Source organism: Myotis yumanensis, unplaced genomic scaffold (genome assembly GCF_028538775.1).
Source record: "Myotis yumanensis isolate MYYU_CA2020_CCGP unplaced genomic scaffold, mMyoYum1.0.hap1 SCAF_4, whole genome shotgun sequence".
Classification (NCBI taxonomy): Eukaryota; Metazoa; Chordata; class Mammalia; order Chiroptera; family Vespertilionidae; genus Myotis; species Myotis yumanensis.
The window spans coordinates 29,486,782-29,511,821 of NW_027223755.1; the positions used below are offsets into that span (position 1 = coordinate 29,486,782).

At 37.6% G+C, this 25,040-nt stretch overlaps 1 protein-coding gene across 10 annotated transcripts in view; it reads right to left on the reverse strand.

Moving 5' to 3' along the window:
• Positions 1-2,291: 2,291 nt before the first annotated feature.
• Positions 2,292-25,040, reverse strand: part of PDE4D (phosphodiesterase 4D) — a 1,237,087-nt gene continuing 1,214,338 nt past the window's right edge. For all 10 annotated transcript variants that reach the window (XM_070412009.1, XM_070412010.1, XM_070412011.1 and 7 more), the window contains 9 exons: positions 18,919-19,012; positions 17,767-17,939; positions 16,812-16,910; positions 15,810-15,974; positions 13,748-13,847; positions 9,626-9,780; positions 8,451-8,573; positions 7,860-8,042; positions 2,292-7,202 (listed from right to left, as the gene is read on the reverse strand). In XM_070412009.1, coding sequence (XP_070268110.1) covers positions 6,786-7,202; positions 7,860-8,042; positions 8,451-8,573; positions 9,626-9,780; positions 13,748-13,847; positions 15,810-15,974; positions 16,812-16,910; positions 17,767-17,939; positions 18,919-19,012 — 1,509 coding nt within the window. In that variant the 3' untranslated portion in view covers positions 2,292-6,785. The remainder of the gene's footprint in view (positions 7,203-7,859; positions 8,043-8,450; positions 8,574-9,625; positions 9,781-13,747; positions 13,848-15,809; positions 15,975-16,811; positions 16,911-17,766; positions 17,940-18,918; positions 19,013-25,040) is intronic.

Consider the following 25,040-nt stretch of genomic DNA (forward strand, 5'->3'; position numbering starts at 1 on the left):
CTTCGGGATCTCTGTAGTGTCGGGTTGAGAGAGGAAGGTAAAATTTCAAGTGGTCCCTTTCTTTCCAAATCCTGATCCACTGGTTGTTCCCCCCTTAATCCCCCCTCCCCCCTCCAACAATTGCTTTTCGGCACAACATGTAGCCCATAAATGGAAACACATTTCCCATTCCTGTCTTCCACCCAAAATTTGGCGCCTTTTCCATCTTAACTAAGCACTTATCATACAATGTGGTCATACCTTTTGCAATTTGAAGTGCGACAGCAAAACAAGCACGAATTTTTTTCCCTTCACCACAATTTCACAAATAGAAGACTCATTCTTACTGTAGATCTTAGCAACCTCAGCATACGATTTTTTTCTTTCCTTATCAAGTCAAGAACTTTCACCTTTCACTTAAAGGAAGCACTTCACAGCTTCTCTTTGGCATATCTGAATTGCCCGCCTCACTACTCTTACACGTTGGGGCCATTACTAAGTAAAATAAGTGTTCTTTGAACACAAGCACTGCAACGCCTCCATCAGATAGCCTGGATGGCTACTAAGTGGCTAACAGGCAGGAGGTCATATATCCAGGAGACACGATTCACGTCCAGGGGGCGGGACAGGCCAGGACTCGCGAGATTTCATCACGCTGCTCAGGACGGTGTGCAATCTAAAACTCATGAGTTGTTTATTTCTGGATCTTTTCATTTAATGTTTTCATACAGCAGTTGACCACAGATAACTGAAGCTGCAGAAAACAAAATCGTGAATAAGGTGGGGACTACTGAATCCTTAGTATTTAAGATTTGGGGGCTGAGTATTACATTTTTGCTGATTCCTTCTCTTTAAGACCCTAAAATGTTTTCTCAGATTGGGTTATGTCCACTGTTAGGTCGCTGAAGGAGGAACACAGGAGGCCAGAGTGGTGAGGGATTACAAATTTATTCGATCATCCGCACACCAGGTGGCTGAGCCTGGATGGCTCCAGCACCCAGTGATGGGAGCCAGCGGCTTTTGAAGAACTTTTGGCTGGCTTTTTCTGGGCGGAGAATTCTTTGTGCACACCCGGAGGGGAGATCATGGAATGTGGTCGCTGCAAGTGAAATGAGGTCTCTGCAAAGGGAACGACCATGGTGAAATGGCCTGAAAATCCAGTTCCTGAGGGAAGGATATCAACTCAATTGCTCCATCAAACCTAACATCCACTCTCAACTTGGTGGCTTTACTTAGCAAATGTTAAGCACCTACTGTGTACCAGGTATTGTTTTAGGAGTGAGGGATACCGCGCTCTCAGAGAGCCATGTTCTGGTGGGAGAGATAGACAACAAACACACAGATGTGTATGCCAGTTTGTGAAAAGCATTATAAAGAAAACAGCAGGGAGAAGGAACAAAGACAGACGGACCAGGGGTGCTTCCCTTCCATTTCTCCAGAGGTCTCACTTTCCGTTTGTACCTCAGGACTGGAGCAAGTGATTTCCTTGTCTGGATCCCCTGCCTCCTCCTTTAAACCCTCCCTTTTGCTTGCTTTCCTCTTCCTCTTCTTCATGCTCAGCCCTAACCCACTTCCTTAGGAAGCCTTCTCTGGGCTGCCAGGAGGGAGCAAGTTCTTTTCATGGAGTCACAGCGCCAGAGGTTCTTCCCAGGACATTCACAGGGGCAGGTGGATGAAGCCTTTAATGCCTTGTCTCCTCCAGACTGTAAGCTCGTGTGTGCCTCCTTCACTGTCAGAGGAGCTACCCAACAAAGAAATGTTGGCTGTCTGGCTAACTTGCAGTGTGCCAGACTAGTCAATTAAGTAGATAAGACCCTTCCCAAGCCTGTTTACAAAATACTGTGCTTAATCTTTTTTTTTTTTAAATATATTTTACAATATATTTCTTTATTGATTTCAGAGATAAAGGGAGGAGAGATAGAAACATCAATGATGAGAGAGAATCACTGTTCGGCTGCCTCCTGTCCCCTCTCCCCTCCCCCCCTCACTGGGGATGGAGCCTGCAACCCAGGCATGTACCCTTGGCCGGAATCGAACTTGGGACCCTTCAGTCCGCAGGCTGACGCTCCATCCACTGAGCCACGCCAGCTAGGGCTGTACTTAATCTTGTAGGCCAATTAAATGACTTTGGCCAATTTTTTTCTATAGGAAGATTAATCTCCATAATTTTGTTTCATTTGATTATGAATATCAATTCTAGCTTATGATGTCATTTTCACTTCACTTTAACAATCTTTACTCTTGGAAACCTGTGCTGACTGAACTAGTTTTAAATGAATCATCTTTCATTTGTAAAAAGATTGAGTCATAAATAGGCAGAATCAACCCATGCTTTTATTTCCATTGCATATAAAAATTTCATATGAAGGTATTGATGTACAGTACTATCCCCATGGGCTGTAAGAGAGGCTAAGAAACCACTAAAAGAATCATCATTTATAATGCTCACACACAATTTACCATTCTGAAAACATTATCTAAGGAAATTAAATAAAAAACAACTAAAATCAGTAAGGATGTGTTTTTGTAATTATAGTGTCCCCTTTGTACTGTTTAAAAAACAAAAGTAATCAAATTTCTTTGGGCCAGGGCTGCTAAAATCTACAGTTTGTGTCAAAAAAAGAAAACAAAATAACAGGAGGCTCATTTTTCCTAAAAAGAGAATCTCTCCTTTCACTAAGTCACATTTTCTGAGGGCTGGGCAGTAGTGGAAGAAGGTTTCATCATCCACTGTGTCATAGCGTTGGGAGCTGGCCATTGTGAAAGGTTATGTTTTAAAACTCTAAAGCAATGTAAGTTTTGCAGAAACAAATTCTAGAGAATGATAAATCCTTTATGCTATGTCAATTGGTATCGTATAAAACATATCTTGTACATTGTACATATGGACTCACATATTAAAAATTTGGTTGACTTCAGTTGAAGAAAATTCCCAGGGTTAAAAAATGACCTTTTTCATATTATATATTCTCTTAACATGACAGGAAGCTGACGAATAAAGGACTAACCAGCACTCGAGACCTTTGGCTCTAGTTTCAAATCAAGTTCATTTGCCTATGTGCTCTAGAAGCCAAAAATACTTCTTATAATCACGGGACAATATATTTTTCCAGTAGTGTTTGAAAGTAGAAAACAAATGTGGCTAACTCAAGTAGCTCCTGATCAACAGATGGGGAAAACCATCACCATATAAACAATGCTGCTTCATGGCAAGAAGTCCTTAAGCTTGTATCTCAAAAGGGTCTCAGAATCTTCCAGAGGTTGTCTGTGGTTTTGTAAAATCCAGCTACTGCCAGAAAACCAATTGATTCAAAGCTTGGATGTGAAATGCCCAGCCCTAGCCCCACCATAACCTTACTTTCAAATGCAGCAAAACAGAAGAAAATATTGGTTAAAGTTAAGGCACAGCCCTGGGACCAAAGACCTGCAGCTATGTTTTTTTTTTTAATTTATATATCTTTATGTATTTTATAGTTTTTTCTTGAATTTTCCATAAACAAGCTCTAAGGTGACAAGACTATATTACAGGAGAAAACAAAATGTACAAGGAGTATGTATACACACCATTCATTCTCTCACCAAGAGTTTCCAAATATATCAACACCATCCCATCATGGGATGATGTTTTAATAAGAACCGATAATTTACAATTAACATTACAATATGTACATTACAATAAATACATGGTTGTAAACAGACAAACAAGACTGTATTACAGGTAAGGTCATTTGGTGAGAAAAAAAAATGCATGGCACAAAAAAAATAAATAATGCATTCAAAAATTATCATAAAGCTTTCTGTGAAATCCATTTCATTCAAGTTTTTTTTTTCCCTTATCTGCAATTTGTTCTATCTACATTATTTTCTTGTGAATTTTAAGTGATGTAAAAGAAAATAAAATCAAAACAGCATTACTACGTTTAGTAACTTGCAAGCTGAAATGTACTGGTTATATGCAAACTTGGCCATCTTTTCCCCATACAGTACCCAGATATTGCATTTTCTTATGGCATTTTAGGAAATGTAAAGCCACTTGTGAAAGGATGTTATTTTTAAAGCGGTGTATGATACTGAAGCACACTTGGGCAAGAGAGAAGGAGAAAAAGGAGGAGGAAGGGAGGATCAGCAGATCGTACAGTGCATTAGTCCCTGTCTCTTGGATAGTATGCACTTTCCACAATTTGATTGTCAATCAGTGGGTACCCTCACAACATGTGACCATTAAAACCCAACAAACAGGGGAAAAAAGCCTCTTTTTTTAGTGCAGTTATAAACCCTTTCAGGTCTGGATTTGTTTGTGACATATTGCTGCTTTAATTTTTTTTGTTTTTCATTATTAAGATTCTAGGCACTCTGTGGGGAAAATACCAAGTATTAGGGAGAGGAGGGAATGAGACTATTTTGGAAAAAGGAATAAACCCTAGATTCTTTGTCATTCCTTCTAGAACTCCATCAGGGAGACATGAAATTAAAACAAGTTTCCAAGTGTTCTTGTGAAGCCATTTGGACAAATATAGGACTTTGTCTCAAAGGTTACTGTCTGATCTTTACAGGGAAAGGAGGGTGGAGATCTGATCATTAATCAGTTGATGCCTATTCTGCTCTGTGTAAAGATCGGAACTACACAAGTTTTCCCTCAGGGGATCTCAGGAGATTAAAACAGGAGCTATCTTCAGCATGGGTCATTTTTCTGGCTGATGACTTTGTTATTCATCCCCGGAAGGCTTCCTGCCTTCCTAAATATCAATGTTTTTCAGGGTTACACTTTTCGTTAACTGTTTATTTTCCATTTAGTCAGACACCCCCCTTTAGTTCTATGCCAATTCTTAGATATCAATTTGAAAATGATTATTTGGGTTCCAATCTTTTCACAGAGAAAGTAAACACTTTGTTCAGAGCTAAAATGGAAAAACAAAGTCCAAACTAAATAAATGCCCTAAGATGCCAACTGATGATAAATACTGGAAATTAATCTCTAAAATTGCAATAGTTCTTGGTGCCAAATTCAGCCAAAAGTGATCTCTCATTTTTTTTTTTTTTCAGCAGAATCTTTTTACCCAACTCAGTATTTTAGGAGGGCATTATATTACCAAACCACTGGTGCTAGTGGCATCATCAATGACTTTCCCTCAGGATATTACAGAAGTTCTCTACAAGACATACCGATGAACCAACGATAACCAATAAAGCAATTTCTACATATTAAGTACTTGTCTATTAAGGAAGGGTAGTTCCTACATTTAAAATCACTTCTCCAGAATATTCCTTATATAGTTCTTACTCCCATAGTAAAATCATGGAAACAAACGCACATTAGTTGTACTGGTGTTTGTTAATATATTCTGCTAATATTGTTAACACTGCCTAACTAGCTGTTAGCTTTTCTCTGTAAATCACGAGTAAAAGCTAGTCATTCTACATGACCTCGCAGTAGAAATGAATGCTAACCCTAACTTGACTATCTGCTTTTTTCCCATCAATCAAAATGGCAATGATATATTTGATAAGACCCTATCTAGTGAAGGTGGACAGAGGTTCCAACACACGCTAAATGATAGAGCAGCACAAGGGGCAAAGGTTTTTTGTCCTATGACTGTGAAAACAATGAAAACAAGCATGACATATGTGGGTCATTACAAAGACATGCACTTGTGAAATGAGGGTCTACCGACATAGCAAAAAGTTATCAGAAGACACTACGTAGGAAAATATCTAAAAAAGGCTGACCACTTTAGCTACTGGGTATTTATATATCTCTCACTTGCTTCAGACAACACCAACGGATGATTGAGTGTGCATGAGGCTTAAGACACATAGAAAGAACGCACATCAAAGTATTACTGAACAAATATTCACTTTGCACACCATGAAGAAAAACAGTGAAGAGCAACTCTGCTTGTCTGAAAAGAATGAAACAAAAAAAGTAAATGAAGACCTACAAAAAGAGTTTCCTGCAACATAAAATTTGCTTTTGTTTTAAAATATGGAAGTCATTGGTATATAAAACAAGGAATCACTACAAATCAGTTAATTGCTATGAACTATAAGGTGCAAGTAAAATTCGTAAATTAGATTTATCCAGTGTAGCACAGATTGGTACTGAAAACTTGCAAGTTACTCCTTAGAAAAAAATAACCAGTGGCAGATGAAGTTCTGAACATAGTTGTTTTTTTTAAATATAATACTTCAATACATTTAATAATAAAAGTAAGCTCTACAAAAATTCTGTTTTACATATCATACAAAATATAGAGGTCAGTGCAGCTCACTGAACCACACTATTCAGTCATGTATCAGGAAGACTTGAAATTAGAAAATTATGCAATTTCTGTGGCTCATCTTCCTCCTGGTAACAGATTCGCGCTGTGTCCTGTTTCTGACCCATTTGTTGTTTCATTCACAAGTTCACTCTGTCTGTGTAATATCTTCTTTCTGCTGAAAATATTGCAAACAAATAAAAAGAAAAGAAACCCCAAGTCATATCAACTTCTGGGCTGCCTGATGAGCCACACTCCCTTGGAAATATTTTGGAATTGATTTTTCTCTGCTTTGTCAGCTCTACCAAAGCTGACATCTTGTTAAAATGCTGTTCGTGAAGATGTCCCCCTCGGTCTGATGACATGGAGGTGAAAAAACTGTTTACAATATTCCTGAGCTCCAGACTGAGTAGTCAAGGTCAGTTTTGTTCAACAAACGTCCTGGCAGATGACAGTGAGGTGTGACCATGGTTGTGGCATGTGACATGCACTTTGGAAACAATTTTTTCTACTAAAAAAAAAAAAAAGGCATGAACGTCCTTTGCACTGTTACGTGTCGGGAGAGTGATCATCGATGACACAGGCTTCGGGCTGGCTTTCCTCCTCGTCCCCCACTGCTTCTTCTTCGACCTGTTCGTCAAGGGGAACCTCGGTCGACTCCGAGTCTTGAGTGCAGAGAGTCTTGGAGTCGCTGCAGCTAGTGTCTTCTTCTACTTGACTTCCACTGTCCTTTTCAGTGTCGGACTCGCCATCCTCCTCTAGAGTGAGTTCAAACTGGAACTTCTCAGTCTGACCCTGCCGGCCCTCCTCCTGGTCATCAGGTGCTGGGGAGGGGCTCTGAGGAATTGTGCTCTGGTACCATTCACGATTGTCCTCCAAAGTGTCCAAAATGTCCTGGGCATCAGGATGGACAAGGTCTGCCCACGTCTCCCAGAGGGGGTGAACGATATAGTCTATGAAGCCCACCTAGTTGAAAAGAAATCCAGTTTGAGTATAGGACTTGGGACGAAGAAACTATGGAAAAGGTTAACTAGATCCCACATATATATCCGATTTATATCCATTTATAAATATAACCTAAAATTTAAACAGAAACATATAAAATATAACATGGCCTGCAACTACAACACTGAACAGAAGACTATTTACTTTGGTAAAGCAGTCACTGTTTTAGGCAACGGTGAAAATTAGCTTCTAGAACTTTTTACAACATAAAAATCCTACAGCAGTTTACATGGTAGGGCTTGGCTTGAGGCCTGGACTTCATTTTAGAATAGCCAGTAATAGGTAAATCGAGATAACTGAAATATTGTCATGTATTCCATATGAATTCATATAACCGAATTCACTTATAAATTCAGATAAATTGTCTCTATGAATATACTATGTGAATAATAGTCATTAATGAATATAATGCCATAAGAACATATAAATGACTATAGGACTATAGATCATAAGAATAAAAGAGTCTTTTGAGTTGTAAAGACTAATGTGCAATTGAGCTTGCAAACATCAAGTACTCATGTGAAAACCACTGAAATACTGTGTGATGTGGACACAATGGAATCCAATGTTCAAGCTACTGTTTTGCTCTCTCGGAAAGCTGTGTGCGTAATGCGTCACCTGTGATTTCTCCACAGATGCATTGTGCTTGTCACACATGGGACTTATCTCCATGCCCCGCTCCCTCTCGCGGTCTCCTTGGCGGAAGAACTCCTCCATTATGCGGTCCGTCCACTGGCGGTACAGCTGCAGCGGCTTTGTCGGGTTGCTCAGGTCCGCACAGTGCACCATATTCTGGAGGACCTAAAACAGACAAATGCATTCTCGACTCAGCACCTGTTCTTTTTTTCCCTTTTTTACTAGAAATTCACATTTAATGACTGCGACACTTAAAAATAGATGTTGTGTAAGATTCATTCCAAATAGTTCAACCATGATGTGTCTATGTGTGGTTCACACTTATATTAATAGTCCAAAATTATGACACCTCTACTGCATCTAAATACCAAGAGCTGTTTATGTGCATGGCTGATTAAATTCAGAGCTGCTTAAGTGGCTGGTTTTGTGGGATGTCAGGTGTTTTTTTTTTTTTTAAGTGCATATGCAAATGAAAAGACCAAGCTGGTTAATTCATAAGTTGGGAAAAAGGAGACATAAATTTTATCAAAGCTAGACACACAGACACATGAGAAAATTCAAGTCATGCTTTACCTGAATTCTGTCAGAATAATTATCAAGAAGAAGAACTCCAGAACTGGTCACTTTCTTAGTTTCAACCATAGTTTTCAAATCAGCCAGTAGATTCATGTGTTTTGACATGTCTGTTGCAAGTACCTTAAAAGCAAGGAGTATTTTATTAAGTAAAAAATGTCCAGAGGAAAAAAGAATTTACAAATAAAAGTACTATGCAGAATGTGAGAAGAAATGGAAAACCACTCTGTCCTCTAACAGAGTGTATGACAATTCTTTACTATGTCTTGGGGCAGAGTCCTTTCCTCTTTGTTGTCAAGTTTTCTGTAAGCCCAGATATATGTGTGCAATATACAGAAATGTTAGGCACTGATAACCACTTTTGTGACAGAAAAAAAGGCCTATCCATGATTAAGACATCATTACATATTTTTCCCATTCCTTGGACTAAAAAATGGTTAGTGAATGCTGATGAACTGATTCAAGATTGCTCACAGAGAACTTCAGAAAGAGAATATTCTGGGCAATTTTCTGCTTATTCAAGACAGATAATTCTTTCCTTTGTATAGACAAAGCTTAAGAGAATGAATTTTTTGATAACCAGAGATTTTCCGGTGTCTCGTAATCACTGTGAATAATATGCATAGAGAAAATATTAAAATCATGGATGTTTTCTAAATGGCACTCTGATGGAGTCCCCCCATTTTGAGTGGAAAAAATTCAAGCTGTGGTCAGCACCCTCTACTCTTGTAGGTCATCTTTCTGCCTTCACCAGACCAGAGGAGTTCAGAAAATAAAGCTTGAATAAGGAGGGTAAGCTGTCATTATTCCTTTTTAAAAATTTTTGTTATTGATTGATTTTAGAGAGAGAGAAAGAGAGAAAAACATTGATTTGTTGTTCCATTTATTTATGCATTCATCGGTTGATTCTTGTATGTGCCCTGAATGGGATCAAACCTACAACCTTGGAATATCACAACGATGCTCTAACCAGCTGGGCTACCCGTCATTATTTTTAACTTTAAACTGCTAGAAGTAGAAAACCTATTACAGAACATCAGGGACAGCTTCTCAAACATAAAGGGGCAGCAATAGGATTTGAAATATACAGTTCCTTTCATTTAATATTCATTCTTTTTTTCCCCCTTGAACAGTTTGCATCACAGCTTTCTTTTTTGCTTTTATCAGCTACTTACAATGTCAATGACCATTTTTCTTAATGATTGTCTTTGCTTTTTGGTCAAATTCTGGAAAATGTCACAGTTTTCTTCTTGAAGCAACTTAAAGCCCACGGCCAAATGATGGTTCTCCAAGACAGAAGAATCATTGTACATCAAGGCAAGTTCAGAATCTTAAAAGAAAGACAAGAGATAAGAAGATTAGCAAAGCCATTTATTCTAAGTTTATTTTATTCTTCATATTCTGGGATAACTTTTGGTTTAGAGCTCAATTTCTCCTAAACATCTCTGCTGGCCTTACCATACATGACAACACCAAGAAGGCAATGTATTAGTTACTGTAACAGTGGCAAGAGCAATGGCATCGTGGGAGTGAATTCTAACATAAATGACACGTGCAAGTCATTTCACACCCCGTGTGTCTCAGCTTTCTCTTTGCTAAAGTGAAAGCAGAACTGAACAGATAGTTCCTCCCCTCCAGATCTGCCATAGGTTGCTCCATAAGCTCAGTAGAAAATGCCATTATTCTTAACATTTGCAACATGCCCAAAGCATAAGGTGCTGTATTCCTGATAACTGTGCATCACCTACCCAGCATTTTATATAGCGTAAGGATCACGTGACTTAGGATTGTTTGTGTTCAGAGAGGGGACAAGAACAGTTTGGAACACACAGAGAATGTTCGATTTGTTCATGTTGTTCTTATTTTCATCCACAGTATAGCTTTGAAAGTAGAGGCTTTATTCATTTTTCCACTTCCTTTTCCAAGTACTGTGGCAGTCACTGTAAACAGGTATATTGCCCTTTCTACCTGAGCACTCGTGGCTTCACACAGAGAAGGATGTCAGGCTGCCTACAGAACCGCACGGTGAAGATTCTGCCGCTCTCACTACTGCCCTGGGCCTGTGTATTTTAGGCAGTGAGAGGTCCTGCCTCCTTACTAGTTCCTGTAAATACCTTTTAGACCCAGGTCTGTGAGATAGTCATTAAAAACTTGGTGCTATTAACTGTTTCCACTTAAGTCCTTGTAAAGACTAAAGGCGCATGTGTTTGATCTTTTTACTGACTCATGCACAGAAAATACATTTGGAAATATATATTCTTTTCTAGGAAAGAAATACCCAATACTTCTTACTGAATATTTTAAAGGAGAGAGGGAGGAGAAGTGAGGTTCAAGACATATTTCTACTGTGAAATCTATGACTTCAATAATACTATAGAAATAGGAATTTACACATTGAAATATCTGTTCCCAACTACAAAAACAGAGATGTCTAGAGTACCAGGCAATGCATATGTATGGTATTACTTATTGTCTTTCTTTTTTTTTTTTTTTGACAAAGCAACAGTATTCATGTTTTAAAAGTCAGTATATGGTCAGTCTGACTTTTAAATAGTCTATAAAAGTATCTAATTATGAATAGTTATCCATAGACAGTTAAACATATAGAAATAAAAAATTTTAAACTATAAAAGATCTTAACATATTATCGTTTCTATAGTGGAATCATATTAAATAACATATACTGAAAGGCAGTCACAATGTTTTCCAAGTGGAAGGCATAATACATTTTCTAATTAATCTATTACAGTTCTTTTAAGGGGGCAAATGTGTATGTAGATCAGGGGATTAACAGAAGAACTGACCCAGATTAATCTATATGCCCTGTGAAGAAAGAGAAAAGAAATTCAGGCAATTGAGCTTGCAGAATAAAAGATGAGGAGCTGTTACTTGGAGGAGGCAGATCTGTGGTCTGAACTTTCAAACAAAGAATCTGAATTCTACTCAAGGTAAGGATGGCCTTTCACAGAGAGGGTTGTCCAGCCCTCCCCAGCCTGCCTCGGTAGGCGGTAAGCTCCCGACATGTAACAAGGGTCCAGACTGGCCAGAAGGACCATGAAATGATTCCTAATTAGACTGGTAGGCTTCTACTGCCTCTCTAATCTCTGAGGCTGTTACAAAAAGGTGGCGGTGACTGCTGAGTTTTAAATGAATGCATGTTAGCATTTAAGCAACTTGTTTCTACTCTTCTTTGGATCTGAAGGTGTGTGGTCACGTCTAAAGGGGAGTAAGATTCTGTAGTTCTTGAGTAGATTTTGAAGAAGCAGAGGTGTGCTCGGAGACTCAGAATCAGCCAGGGGAGCTCCGGGACCTCTCTACCATGTAAAGCCTGCAACCTCGTGGCGCCTTTGTAGCCTCCTTAAAATAGGGAAGGTGGCCGCCTCACTATGGGCTTATAAATTTGAGGATTAGAAGTCTCTAGGATTCTTTATTACAGGAAATGTAGATGAAACCTCTGGCATTGAACACGTTGCCAGCACCAGCTCTACGGGGCTACGTGTGCTAGTCTGAGCCGTGGATGCTCAATCCATGAAAGAGAAACATAAACTTAATGTCTACATAAAAAAGGGTTTACTGCAAACTAAAAATAATCACATAGTTTTGAGTGTATCTCACAAAGTTATTTATTACAAGTTTACAAGTTATTAGAGGGACTCATTATAGCATGCTGTGAAGTTAAGACTTACAGTATTTGTGCTACTGGCTACTAGGCCTCTTCTGTTTCCGAAGTGGAGTGCTTGCTAGTCAGAAGCTAACTAGGGCAGTCATTCTCACAATGCCCTGGGCTCTGATCAACCCTGAGCTACTTCCATTACCAGGTGATGCTGCTGATTCATTCTCTCAGGAATAATATGGCCTCATCACACCCCACCATCCAGGAAACATCAGTGATCAAAGTTCCTCTGGGAACGGTTCACCTCCCAGTGGTCCCACAGAAAAGAGATCATCACTACATTACTGAATAACAAAATACTTACAAAAACAGGGTTAGTTATCCTTCACCTCAAGCAAGTCATCAGCAAAATGACCTTAAACAGACACCCTTGGCCACTGTCACTGTATTCCTAATTCCCCCCTGAATTTCACCATTATCTGTCTCAGTGGGTCTCAAACTTTGGAGAGCATCAGATTTGTCTGTGAACGGAAGATCAGCTTCAGTTCCAGACTCCACGGTACCCTGACCCTCGTCAGAGTCCTCCACTGCCAGCCAAAGTCTGTTTGCCCTTTGAGGGTCCATAATAAAGAATAAAGCTGGTCCTCATTTAAAAAAAAACTATCAGAATACTTGGAAACAGTGACTTTATTACCAGTTGTTTTAATTTTTTTCTCTAATCTATTCTTAATTCTAATGTTATGATAAGGGAATCTACAATATTATATATAATAGGGTGAAAAAAACCATACCTGTCTGAATTTTGGCCATTATTAATTTAAATAAAAAATATGTATACCTTTCTTTAAGGCAAACATTAAATTTAAACAAAACTTTTATGAATGAGGAGCATATCAAGACACACCTAACAATCAAAATAATAAATCAGGCCAGGCTAAGGGAAGTATCAGGGTACAGTGCATTCTATAACCTCCCCGGGCTTCTCAGAAAGGACAGTGGATCCTAACCCCTGACACAATGTGAATGCCGGCAGCTGCATCTAATGTGAATCACATTTATGTGTTAATATTTAGTTACGCTTTGGTGGTTCCTGAAGGCACTCTATTACAGGTTCTTATAAGGTAGCTAGAATATGAAATGTTACCCTGTCTGGTCTTGGATAAGTGAGTTCGTGAACCAAAATTCTAAAATGTACTGGGAAATCCATGATTTTCCCAATCTTCCTATACTAGTATATGAGTGAGTCACTAAAGCACAGTTTGTCATAGGGTAGTCCAGAGGCTATTCAAAGATACAAAAACAGAGCTAAATATTCTAAAGATCTGAGTTAAATCTCTCCAAGCAGAGCTACATTTAAAGTCTCATTTTAAATTTGGCTGCAGCACAGGCTGTGCAATGAAAGCTGAATGCATGGAGACTACTGGGCATGAGGAGGCTCTTATCCACAAACTCATGGCAAAAACAAAACAAAACAACAACAAAAAAATCAGCATTACGCCCCATGGGATACCATAATAATATTCAGAACTAAATTACATTAAGACATGTTCTCATTAAAATGCATGTTTACACATTCCAAAAGAACTTAATGGCTCTGGAAATACCCCCAAGTACATAAAGACTCCCATTCTAAAGTGTAGATAAAAGAAATATTTTCTGCAAAAATAAATTTAACTCTACTTACTTGTATTGATCAGAAACTGATTGGACACACCAGGATGATCTACATCATGTATTGCACTGGCAAAAATTGCTGCAAGAATCTCCAAATCTGTAAACACAGCCTGGAAAATCAGACAATATAGATAACATCACTATTCTATAATAACACATATTCAGGTTTAAACAAATGGAAAATTACTTCCTAGAATTTGATGGAAAAATAAAATAAAGTTTCGAAATATATTATGACTAGTGACCTTGGGCACGGATTTGTGAACATTGAAAGGAAATTAATTAGAAGGTGGCCGGTGGGGCAGGACTGGGCGAGAGGGCTGGACACGCCCTGGAGCCAACCTCCAGCGGTCCCTCCCGGCGTCTGTGGAGTGAGCTGGGTCCCTGTGGCAGGTGGGGTCCCTTGGCTTGGCCTGTGGGGATCTGGTAGAAACTGGCTCTCCAACATCCCCCGAGGGGTCCCAGAGTGTAAGAGGGCACTCTGCAAAGTTGCTGTCATACAGGGTGTGGAACCCAAATGCAAGTGTGCAGCAAACCAGATTCGGGGCCAACAGTGCCCCAGCAACAACATAACCCACGACTCAAGGTGGAATCTCGCGGCCCCACGAGGAATTGGGCTCCTTCCTCTCTGGTTTTGGGGTGTGTCACCCAAGAACCGCAGCTGCCAAGTCACTGCAGGTTGGCAGTTCCTGGGTTGAGCGTCTGCCTCCTGTTGGTCAGTGCACATCATAGCGACCGGTTGGACACTTAGCATATTAGCCCTTTGTATATATAGAAGATAATGTTTTGGGAAGAGTTCTATAGATAATGAGTTACTCGTGAACTTTGTAAGTGTGATCTTGGAAGAAAATATTTTACCTAATATTATAATTTATGATAAAAAATTTCCCATTGATTATATATTTTTAAGTATTAAAAAGGAATATCTGAAATTGTTTTCTACTCAAATCAGGGTTTCTCAACTTCAGCAGAATTCACATTTTTGGGCCAGATAATCTCTGTTATGAAAGGCACTCTGAATTAAAGGAATTTTAGCAGAATCCCTGGCCTTTACTCATGAGATGTCAGTAGCATGTACCCCTCAGTTGTGGCAGCCAAAAGTGTTTCCACATATTACCAAATGCCCAGGGGGAATGGGAGGAGAAGGAAAAGGAAGGAATCACTCCCAGTTGAGAACCACTCACTCAAATGATGAAATATTAACATAGTTTTATGATGAAAACACTCTGAACTATCCTATATAATAAAAGGCTAATATGCAAATCAACTGAACAGTGGAACAACCGGTCGCTATGATGTGTACTGACCACCAGGGGGCAGACGTTCAATGCAGGAGCTGTCCCCTGGTGGTCAGTGCACTCCCACGGGGGAGTGCTGCTCAGCCAGAAGCTGGGCGCATGGCTGGCGAGTGCAGCGGAGGTGGTGGGAGCCTCTCCCGCCGCCTCCGCTGCAGTGCTAAGCCATCAGTCAGATATCCCCCCAGGGTTCCCGGACTGAGAAAGGGCACAGGCCGGGCTGAGGGCTGAGGGACCACCCCTCGCCCCCGAGTGCACAAATTTCGTGCACTGGGCCTCTAGTAAAATATATTAGAAACAAAATATTTCCCCTAACAATTAAGAAAATAAAATTGCTTAAATAACAATTTAATGAAACAACTTCTTAGCATTTGGTAAAATTGAAGTGTTTCCTTGTAATCAATTCTATGAAAAACATCAATGCATTGCTTATATTTTAAAATAATCATCTTTTGAACTATAAATGTAAAAGCCATCAGACTACATTCCAGAAAAACAAACTAAAATGATATAAGCCAAACAGATGTGCTTTAAAGAATGTCCATTAGGTAATTTCAAGAAAGCAGTATCATAAACAGATGAATCCCTAAATCGCTGGTCAACTTTCACAAACAAAATCATCAGACTATTTATTTACCACCACATCTTTTACTTTATAACTCAATATACTTCCAACGAAGCCAATTATTTCCTGCACTGCATACTCTTTAGCATACAAGTTTAAGAGCCCTTTATGAGTGACAAGTTAGTGTTCTCAGTTTTAGAAACCAGATTTACCTCCAAAGCAGGTGTAGATAACAGCACGTGCGTCGACTGGACCACGTCTGCAGCATGAATATTGTTGTGGTAGGCCACGTCAGCATGGTAATGGTCTTCCAGGGTCATAAGGTATGTAACTAAAGTGTCTACTGGAATTTTAAACGTTTTCAATAAATCCCGTTCCTGTAGGAAAAGAAATTCTATGAACATTTGTCCTTACAAAAAAGGTTTTCCATAGAGTGTGTCAACAACAACAAGATATCACACCCAGAAATGGAAATAGCGCTCTCACAATATCTAGTGAGGAAATGGAAATCTTTGGGAAGATCCAGGGACTTCAGGGATAAAACCAGAGCTGAGTTGTCCTTCTGAAGCCCAACAGTGCTCAACCCAAGATGTGTGGTGTGAGGAATGAGCTGCTAGTTCCAGAGTGTCTGTGCCCCAAGATCATGAAGCCAGCCTCAGTCTAGCGCCACTGACTCAGCCACTAGATCACATCAACTGAAATGTGACATCCTTTCTAGGGCTGGAATCTGTCGTTCCAGTCCCGGGGGTACCTACAGCCTCAGCTCCTCATTTAATCCTAACCCTGTGCTGGAACAAAAGCAGCTCAACAAGAGTGAGAAACGGATATGGAGAAGAGCAGTACACAAAACAGTGAAGAAATTAAGATCAGTTAGCAGAGGGGTGGATTCAGTTTTTATAATTAGTATTCCATTCTCTGTGTGAATCAGGGTCATGTGGATGACTTTTAAACTATTATTTTAATGAATTGCTTCAATTTTCCCACATCGTATCTTTTCCTTAAATGGGAAAAAATTAACAACATTGGTTTATTTGTATTTTACCCACACTTCAACCTTTCTGTATTCTTATTAATCCCTAGGTAAAGGGGCAAATCTGAAAAAAGTCCAATATATGCAAAAGAGGGTGAGTAGTAAAGAAGACACAATGCATGCACAATTCACAGGCTGGACATTAAGGCACAGAATGAGAAGAGAGGTGATAGGACCACATTACCTGAAAGATGGTGTGCATGATAACAGTCAGAGGCCGGTTACCAGACAGCTCTGCTATTCTAAAAACATGAAGACCCCATTTGTTCACCTCTTCTAGTTCCTAGGATTAAAGAAAGACAGAAAAATTAGAAAGCAGAGGTAGAACATAATTTTATATATAATTTTTATATTCATGTAAAAACTACTAATTTTAATAAAAAGATTGTTAAACTTAAAAAAAGTGATTCATTCTAAATATAATGGATGCACCAAGTAATTAGGGGAAACTGTAAGCAGATTCACTTGAACATACTAAAAACTGAATAGCATTGCTTAACCTCGTGTCTTTGACAATACAACATATTTACATACTTTCAATATAAATTTCAAAGCATTTCTTCAATAGATAAAATCCAGTCACAAAAACCTTAACTATTCTCCTAAAACTGGAAGATTTATAACTTTTTTTTTTTTTTTTTTTTTTTTTTTTTTTTTTTTTTTTTTTTTTTAAATATATTTTATTGATTTTTTACAGAGAGGAAGGGAGAGAGATAGAGAGTCAGAAACATCGATGAGAGAGAAACATCGATCAGCTGCCTCCTGCACATCTCCTACTGGGGATGTGCCCGCAACCCAGGTACATGCCCTTAACCGGAATCGAACCTGGGACCTTTCAGTCCGCAAGCCGACGCTCTATCCACTGAGCCAAACCGGTTTCGGCGATTTATAACTTTTTAATGTTAAACAATCAAACGTAGAAGCAAAAAAGGAAGGAACACACATCACAAACTACCTGTGTAAATCCATGTATTAATAAAACCCAAATAATTTAGAAAGGTGTATAAAGAGTGTTCCTATCTTAAAAAAACACACCCCATAAATTAATAACTTGTCCATTTACTAAAAGAGAAGGAATAAAAATTCATTAAAAGGCATTGTTACATACTGATGCTCACAATTCTTGACATTTTTCTTACCTTGGCAAGGACATCTTCTTGTTCAGTTTTAACCCCAAACCTCGGGATGCTTGAATTAGTCAAACTGGAACTGTGCATCAACTTCTTGACCCCACTAATCTGAGACATTGGCCTTTTCTTTTTCTCCTTTTCCTTCTGAGTCGGAGAAGGAATTTCCACTTCATGTTGCTTATCTTAAAAATAGAGAAAATATTCTACACTTACTATTAATTCTACCTGAGCTTTTAGTGTTTTTTCTTTTAAAATGTAACATATATAACTAGACAGGTTTTAATTTATCATTATATAACCCAGGAAATATTTCCAAGTAAAGATCCTTTCACATTTCTATACTATAGTGAGCTAGGTGTTATGACGTAACAAGGTTTTGTGGGAAGCATGGAGAATCTCCAATATTACCTGATAAATGACTATCAGTTTCACAAAAGCTATTTTCAAATAAAAGACACAAGATGTATCTGTATATTCATTCCCTATTTCAAGAGCGTGAGCTCCCCTAACTCATCCTTGCACATAGTGTGTGCTCAATAAATGTCTGTTTAGTGAATGTGCTACTAAGACATTCAGCAATTTTGTTTTGAAAGTAAAGCCAAATCAAGGATATGTTCAAGTTGTTGACTTTCACTTACTGTATTTTATTTTCCTCTGGGAATGGGCGGTGGGAGTGGTGTTGTCCCAGTACACCATACCCTTAGCTATTGTTATCAGTAAGCTTTTCTTTAGCAATTACCTTCTATCTGCCTCACCAGTTTACCAGGTATGGTGTCCATTAGGCTATCAACCCATTGAGGACAGGGACCATTTCTAACTTATCATTAAATAGCTAGTGCCCAGCAATGACTGGCACTTAACAAGAATTTGTTGAATGCATGTAGAGATCTCAAAAATACATTTCACAAGGTTAGTACTTTGAAAAAACTAGCAATATGCAACTTTAATTCAGAAAACCCCCAAAGTCCTGAATAAAACTAAAAGATAAAAAAGTGCATTTTGTCACTTTAGGTTCTAAAGTTTAGAGACTCAAATTATTAATATAATCAATGAAAACAAATGAAATTCATAGCACTTGGTTTCCAAAACCAGCTGGTACTTTAATCCATCTCCCAAAACAACTCAAAAGAAAATTTAAAAGTTGCACTTTGTTTTTCTCACCTAAGAATGTGTTTGATATATACTCCGACACTTGATTTCCAGATCTACTCATTTCAGAGAGATGGGTGAGCTCCCGATTAAGCATCCTTTTAAACTGAAAAACAGAAAGATAAAAAAAAAAATAGATGAAAATTTAGGTGTAAGAATATAAGCATATGCCAAGATACAGAAAATATGCCCAAAGAATTGTTAAACTGTCCTGACACTTAAAAAAAATATATATTTTTATTGATTTCAGAGAGGAAGGGAGAGGGGAGAGAGATAGAAACATCAACTATGAGAGAGAATCATTGATCTGCTGCCTCCTGCATGACCCCTACTGCGGATCGAGCCAGGCATGTGCCTATTTTATCCAAAGAAACCCTGGAATTTACCTACCACAACTAGCATTCAAAACCAGAATTCTCAGTGATGTTATGCTTTCCCATCCATCAACTGCTTCTCAATGTCTTCCTCTGATTCCCAAAATTGCCCAGTTAGGCCTTTTAAGATACCTTAATATGTCTCTTAACATACAGGAAAAATATTTTTTCTATATATATAGAGTAACTATACTATTAGATACTTGGTCGAAAAAAGTCACATATATAGTTGCCCTTACAATTTTGAATTTCACCATAAATTATCATTTAAGTCTGGGGGAAAGACAGTAGTGAGCTTATCATTTAGTCATGTTTAAAATGTAATTCTAATTCAGTATTTAATCTGTTCATTAGAATTAAAAAATCTCACTTCCCTGCAATGATTCATACCAAGGTGTTCTAACTCAAGATAATCTGGCAAATTACTTTCAAAGTCAATCTTATTGACCATCTAAATTATGTATAAGAATTTATCACCACAAAGCACTGAGAAAGATCAATGAAAACATTTCAAAAGACTACTGGATATGAGAAATTCTTATTAGCATTATCCTAAAGCCAAAACTGAAGAACTGGCCATACCCATACAAATTCTTCTGGTTGTTAATTTATAGGTACAGGGAGTTGTTCATGCGTTTGTTTGTTTGTTTTTTTTTTTTTTAAAAATAATTGTCTCTGATCATAAAATACATGTGATATAGAAATCTAGAAAGCTATATAGAAAAGTAGAAATCATGTATAGCCCCACTGCTCAGAGATACCATACATAATTAGCTATATTTCCTTCTATGCATTTAAAAAATTTGTATGGACGTATATCTTCAAAATTGGCATCATGCAGTATACAACACATAGATTGCTGCTAATTTTTACTTAGAATAATATATTACGATTCATGGGGAAAAGTAAATTTTGGGGCCTTCTAAGAATATTTATACCCTGGCTGAGTAGTTCAGTTGATTAGAGTGTCATTCCAATATGCCAAGGTTGTGGGTTCAATCTCTGGAAGCAATCAATAAATGCATAAAGAAGTGGAACAACAAACTGATATTTCTCTCTCTCTCTATAATCAATTAAAAATTAAAAAATACTCAAGACATTTACAATAGTGTTCAAAACATTTTCTGTCCATGTTTTGTAAAGTTGTATTTTTTGAGTAGGTTATAGGCTATTAACTAATTAAATGAGCTAATAGGAAGTGTCTTGTATTTAGCCTAGCACATCATAGATGCTCAACATTATTTGAGCTCTTTCTATATCTCTGGGCCTTTTATAGTGGTTTTTATTATTGCAGGACAAATTTAAGATCTGAATATAGTTACACCCGTAAAAATGCATATCTAAATATCTACCTCCTCTACTCATTCTGATAAATAATACATTATTCATGTAAGAAATGGTCACCATGCTTCAAAAATATAATGATAATACTATGCACCAGTCCAAAAGGTAAGTAAATCCTTGCTTAACTAATAAAATTTACTTTAGGAAAAAATATTTTTAAATTTATTTTTTCCTTTATTTTTTATTCTTTCCATCACCATTTATCCCCCTATACCGTCTTCCCCTGCCCCTCAACACCCTCCCGCAATTAGCACACTGTTGTTTGTCCATGAGTTAGTTCTTTCCCTTTGTTTTTTTTTTCTCAATCCCTCCACTCACACCCCCACCCTAACCAGAGCTCTCTGCCTGCTATGAATCTGTCTCTATTTTGCTTGTTAGATCAGTTTGTTCACTAAATCCCACACATGAGTGAAATCCTATGGTCTCTGACTGGCTTATTTCACTTAGCATAATGTTCTCCAGGTCCATCCATGCTGCCGCAAAGGATAAAATTTTCTTCCTTTTTACGGCTGAGTAGTATTCCACTGTGTAAAAGTACCATAGAAAAAATCTTTAGGCAAAACTCGTTCAAAAGAGTCTGCTGAACAGCAAATCCTGGCCTTTCCACAACCTATACAGGAACCACACTGTCTACCTGCCCTTCATGCATTCCTCTCAATGTAAGCTTGGGGGCGGGAGGTGGGGCATTAAAAAGTTAGATGGGGACCCAGTTTTTTACAGAATTCCCTTCCAACTTATAAGCAACCTGGTATAAGGAATATGTTGGTATAAGGAATAAGGAATATGGAATATGTTGGTATAAGGAATATGTTGTCATACGCTAAAGCAGAAAAATGGCATGGTGCCTGCAGATGCCCCTCACAAATTCTTGACTTTATCTGGAAGAATATAAAGAATGAAGTATAATATAAAGAATGAAGTATATAAAGAATGATGATTGTTTATATAAATCATCAAAATAGCCAGTTAGTACACATAACCAAGGCAAAAAATGCCAGTGAAAGTAATCTATTGTACTGACTGATAAATTACAGATTGCACATTCCACTGATTATTTTTATATCATATATATTCCCAGACTACTCTTCCGCTTTTGTTCAAAACCCAGAAGCATGGAGTAGAGAAACCCTTCAGTGCGCACCTATCTCCCTACAAGGCTAGTGAGGTGCTCCAAGGAAGTCCACTTTTCCTTTTAACATAGTTAGAAGAGACAATATTTTAAGCAGACCCCTTTCTTCCTAAGGGAGAGGGGAGGGAGATCTCCTAAGACAATCTTCAAAGAGTCAATTAAGTTATAAGGGCATTTTCTAAAAGGAATTAAAATCAACTCCCCCCCCGCCCCTTTTTCTATTGATATAACAGAGTCCAGGGAGGCTAAAATAATAACCACAAAAATTACCACCAGTGCTTTCTCAACTGGGAGTTGATATTACAATCTGGTTTTGAAGTGTATAGCTGGATATAAAGAAAATAAACCAGTCACCAATAATTTTTAAATGTAAGTGAAATTTCTCTCATTTTAAAGTTGATTAGAATAACTATATACAATTACTATGAGGGGGAAAATAATTTAAAAAGGTAATAAAATGTATGTTATATTTTCTATTTACAGATGTAGAAGAGATAAAATATAGAACTGCTTTTCAAAAGAGCTGACTGTAAAATGCAGAACAATTTAATTGAGCTTTTAGATATTTTAAAAAGTGGCCTCTAAATATTTTCTGATGATGAGTTATTCTAGTTGTTTTTTATTTAAATAGTCTGAAGTAACATGTAAGCATGGAGTAGACAAACCCTTCATGGGGTCGCAGCAAAAAAAAGAAAGAAAGAAAGATTTCCAAGTTAATGTTTCAAATCCTTTGTTCTCATTGTGCATCAGAAAGTCTGCGTGCAGCATGTAAAACACAAAGGAAAGTGAAAATGCAGTTGAACTGAATACTGTATTTTGCTTTTTAAGCTCCAGTTCCCCAATTTATATTCCATTTAAGACTGTTGAGGAAGAAAAACAAAATAACTAAAAATTTAAATATTCTCAAATTTAATCCCTTTATTTCTGCATTCATGCCAGTGTGTTACTGGGGGCATTATATGGTCTCCTAGCATATAATTAAGAAGGTGGCAAAGGTCAAACATTAAGAAAATGCTTGCTTCCCCCCCCTTAATATTCTATTAAAAATAATTTATATATGCTGCTCTGTCATACACTACAAGTTTGATAGATAGCATTAAAAATTAAAATAAACACTGTACAGGCTGTATAATAATAAATCCTTTAACATGTATAAGACTAAATATATTTAGCCTTAAATATAAAACAATTATGCTGTGTTTTTTTTCCAATATGAAACATAAAGCTGTCCAGCAACAATTTTTTTCCAAAAAAAATACACACTAAAATTCTATACTGAGTTCTTAGAGGTATTGTTCATAATCATAATACAAATGGAAAGCCCTTTAAAAAAATGCACCAAATATGAACTGTCTAAAAGCTAAGAGATGATTTCTGAGAGGATTGGGAGGGTTTCCTTTATTACCCTTTATCCTTTTCTATATTAAACAAATTTCAAGCCATGAAATGGTTAGCAAAATTTAAATGAAAATCTACATTAAAAAAAATCCAGACCATCCATAGATTAAAAGGGAGATGGGGAATCATAACTACTTGGACAATTACAACTGAAATAAGTTTTCTTAGACTGCAGGTAAATCTCCCAGCAAATAGTAACATTTCCTTTAAAAAGAAACAAAGAAAATAAAAACATATTTCAATCTGCGTTCTTAAAGCAATGAAAAAGGGTTCTTAAAAATAATGTATTGTGATATACTCAAATGTTCAAGAGTAAATGTCGACCTTGGAAGTGATGCTTCATTTAGGACTGAAAAAGGTTTTTACCTCCTGCTTCTATTACAGAGACCACCAGGCTAGCAGCGGCCAGGGGCATGCAAGAAGCCTGCCAAGCAGGAACACAATTATATTAAAGTCAGTTATTAATTCATTTCTTGAGATGAACAAAAGTAGCAGTATCACACTGACATAAATTTTTTCAGGTTTTACAAGTAATCAAGTTTTCATTTTAATAGTATGTCACTTAAAAAGTCAAGTAATGTCAATTTTTAATGTCATCTAGAGCTTTCTATCCAAAGGTGAAAAAAGCACACTCTTCATCAGGTTAAACTAGTGCAGATTTTTAGAAAGAACCACAAATTAATTTTTATAAACTTTAAGTGCTTCAAACTAACGGGAACCCATACACCAGTATAAGTAATTTTGCTCAGGAATTCATTTCCAATGGGTTTATTCAATTACCTTGACATTTACAAGCATAACTGAAATCCACAACATGACAAAGAACCCCTGCACATTAAAAAGCAATTTTAACATGAAAACTATAACTATTAGAAGTTGCACAATTTCTCTTTAACTTGACTACTAAAACCACATATTTCTTCTGCAGTCATGTCTAAGGAAAAAAGATTGCTTAGAAAGCTTAATTCCATTGTAATTTATTAAAACTACCAGTTAGAAAATGAGTAATCAGGAGCTTATTACAAAGGCTAAATAAAATAAACCTTACCTTTATGTAGCCCCAAGACACTGACAGTAAATAGTTTGCTTCAGGCATTTTTGATTGATTATATAGAGACTGGATTCTAAAATATGTATATCTTCAAAACCTTGATAGATTAACAATCTCCACTAGCCTCGGAGTGTGTGGGTTTTTAAAGATTATTGGGAATTAAGTATATATACGAAAGCCTTGCATTAGATCCCATCCGACATCCAGCCGTCTTCCCATTGAACATATGCCACTTGTAAACCTCCAGAATGGAACAGAATTCAACGACTATTCTGAATAAAGAAAATTCATGTGATAAAGAAATATCTAAAGATCTAAGGGTCTGCATCTTTCTCTCCCTGAGCTCCAGGGATTAATGAATAATGTATGCCAATATGCTTCGCTGCAAGAAAGATAAGTTCTGTCAAAAGCTACCAAATAAGGAACTGCAGGGAAGCTGGGGAGAGTGACAAGAAACCCGTCCTATAAAACCCCAACTATGCACCAATTGCACTCCATCCCCGGCTCCATCAGGTCAGGAGGCGTGGACTAGGCCCAGGGTGCTTTGTGATTGGTTGGCAAGGGCAGACCTCTGGTAAACTTGTTTAAAAATGGTATTCCTGCAGTGAGGCTGCCCTGTGAATAGATGAATGGGGTTTCCCTCTCCCAGTGATGAATAACCACCATGAAACATTCAACACTCATAGTTCATTCTTAAATAAGGATTACCAATCCTTCTGGAGTCACTTCGATGAATTTCAATATTCTCTGACTTCTCTTTCTTCAAAATAAAGGCTGCTCTGAAAATGGCAATCAGGCATTTTAATTGCTTTCTCTTTCATATCCAAAACAAAACAAG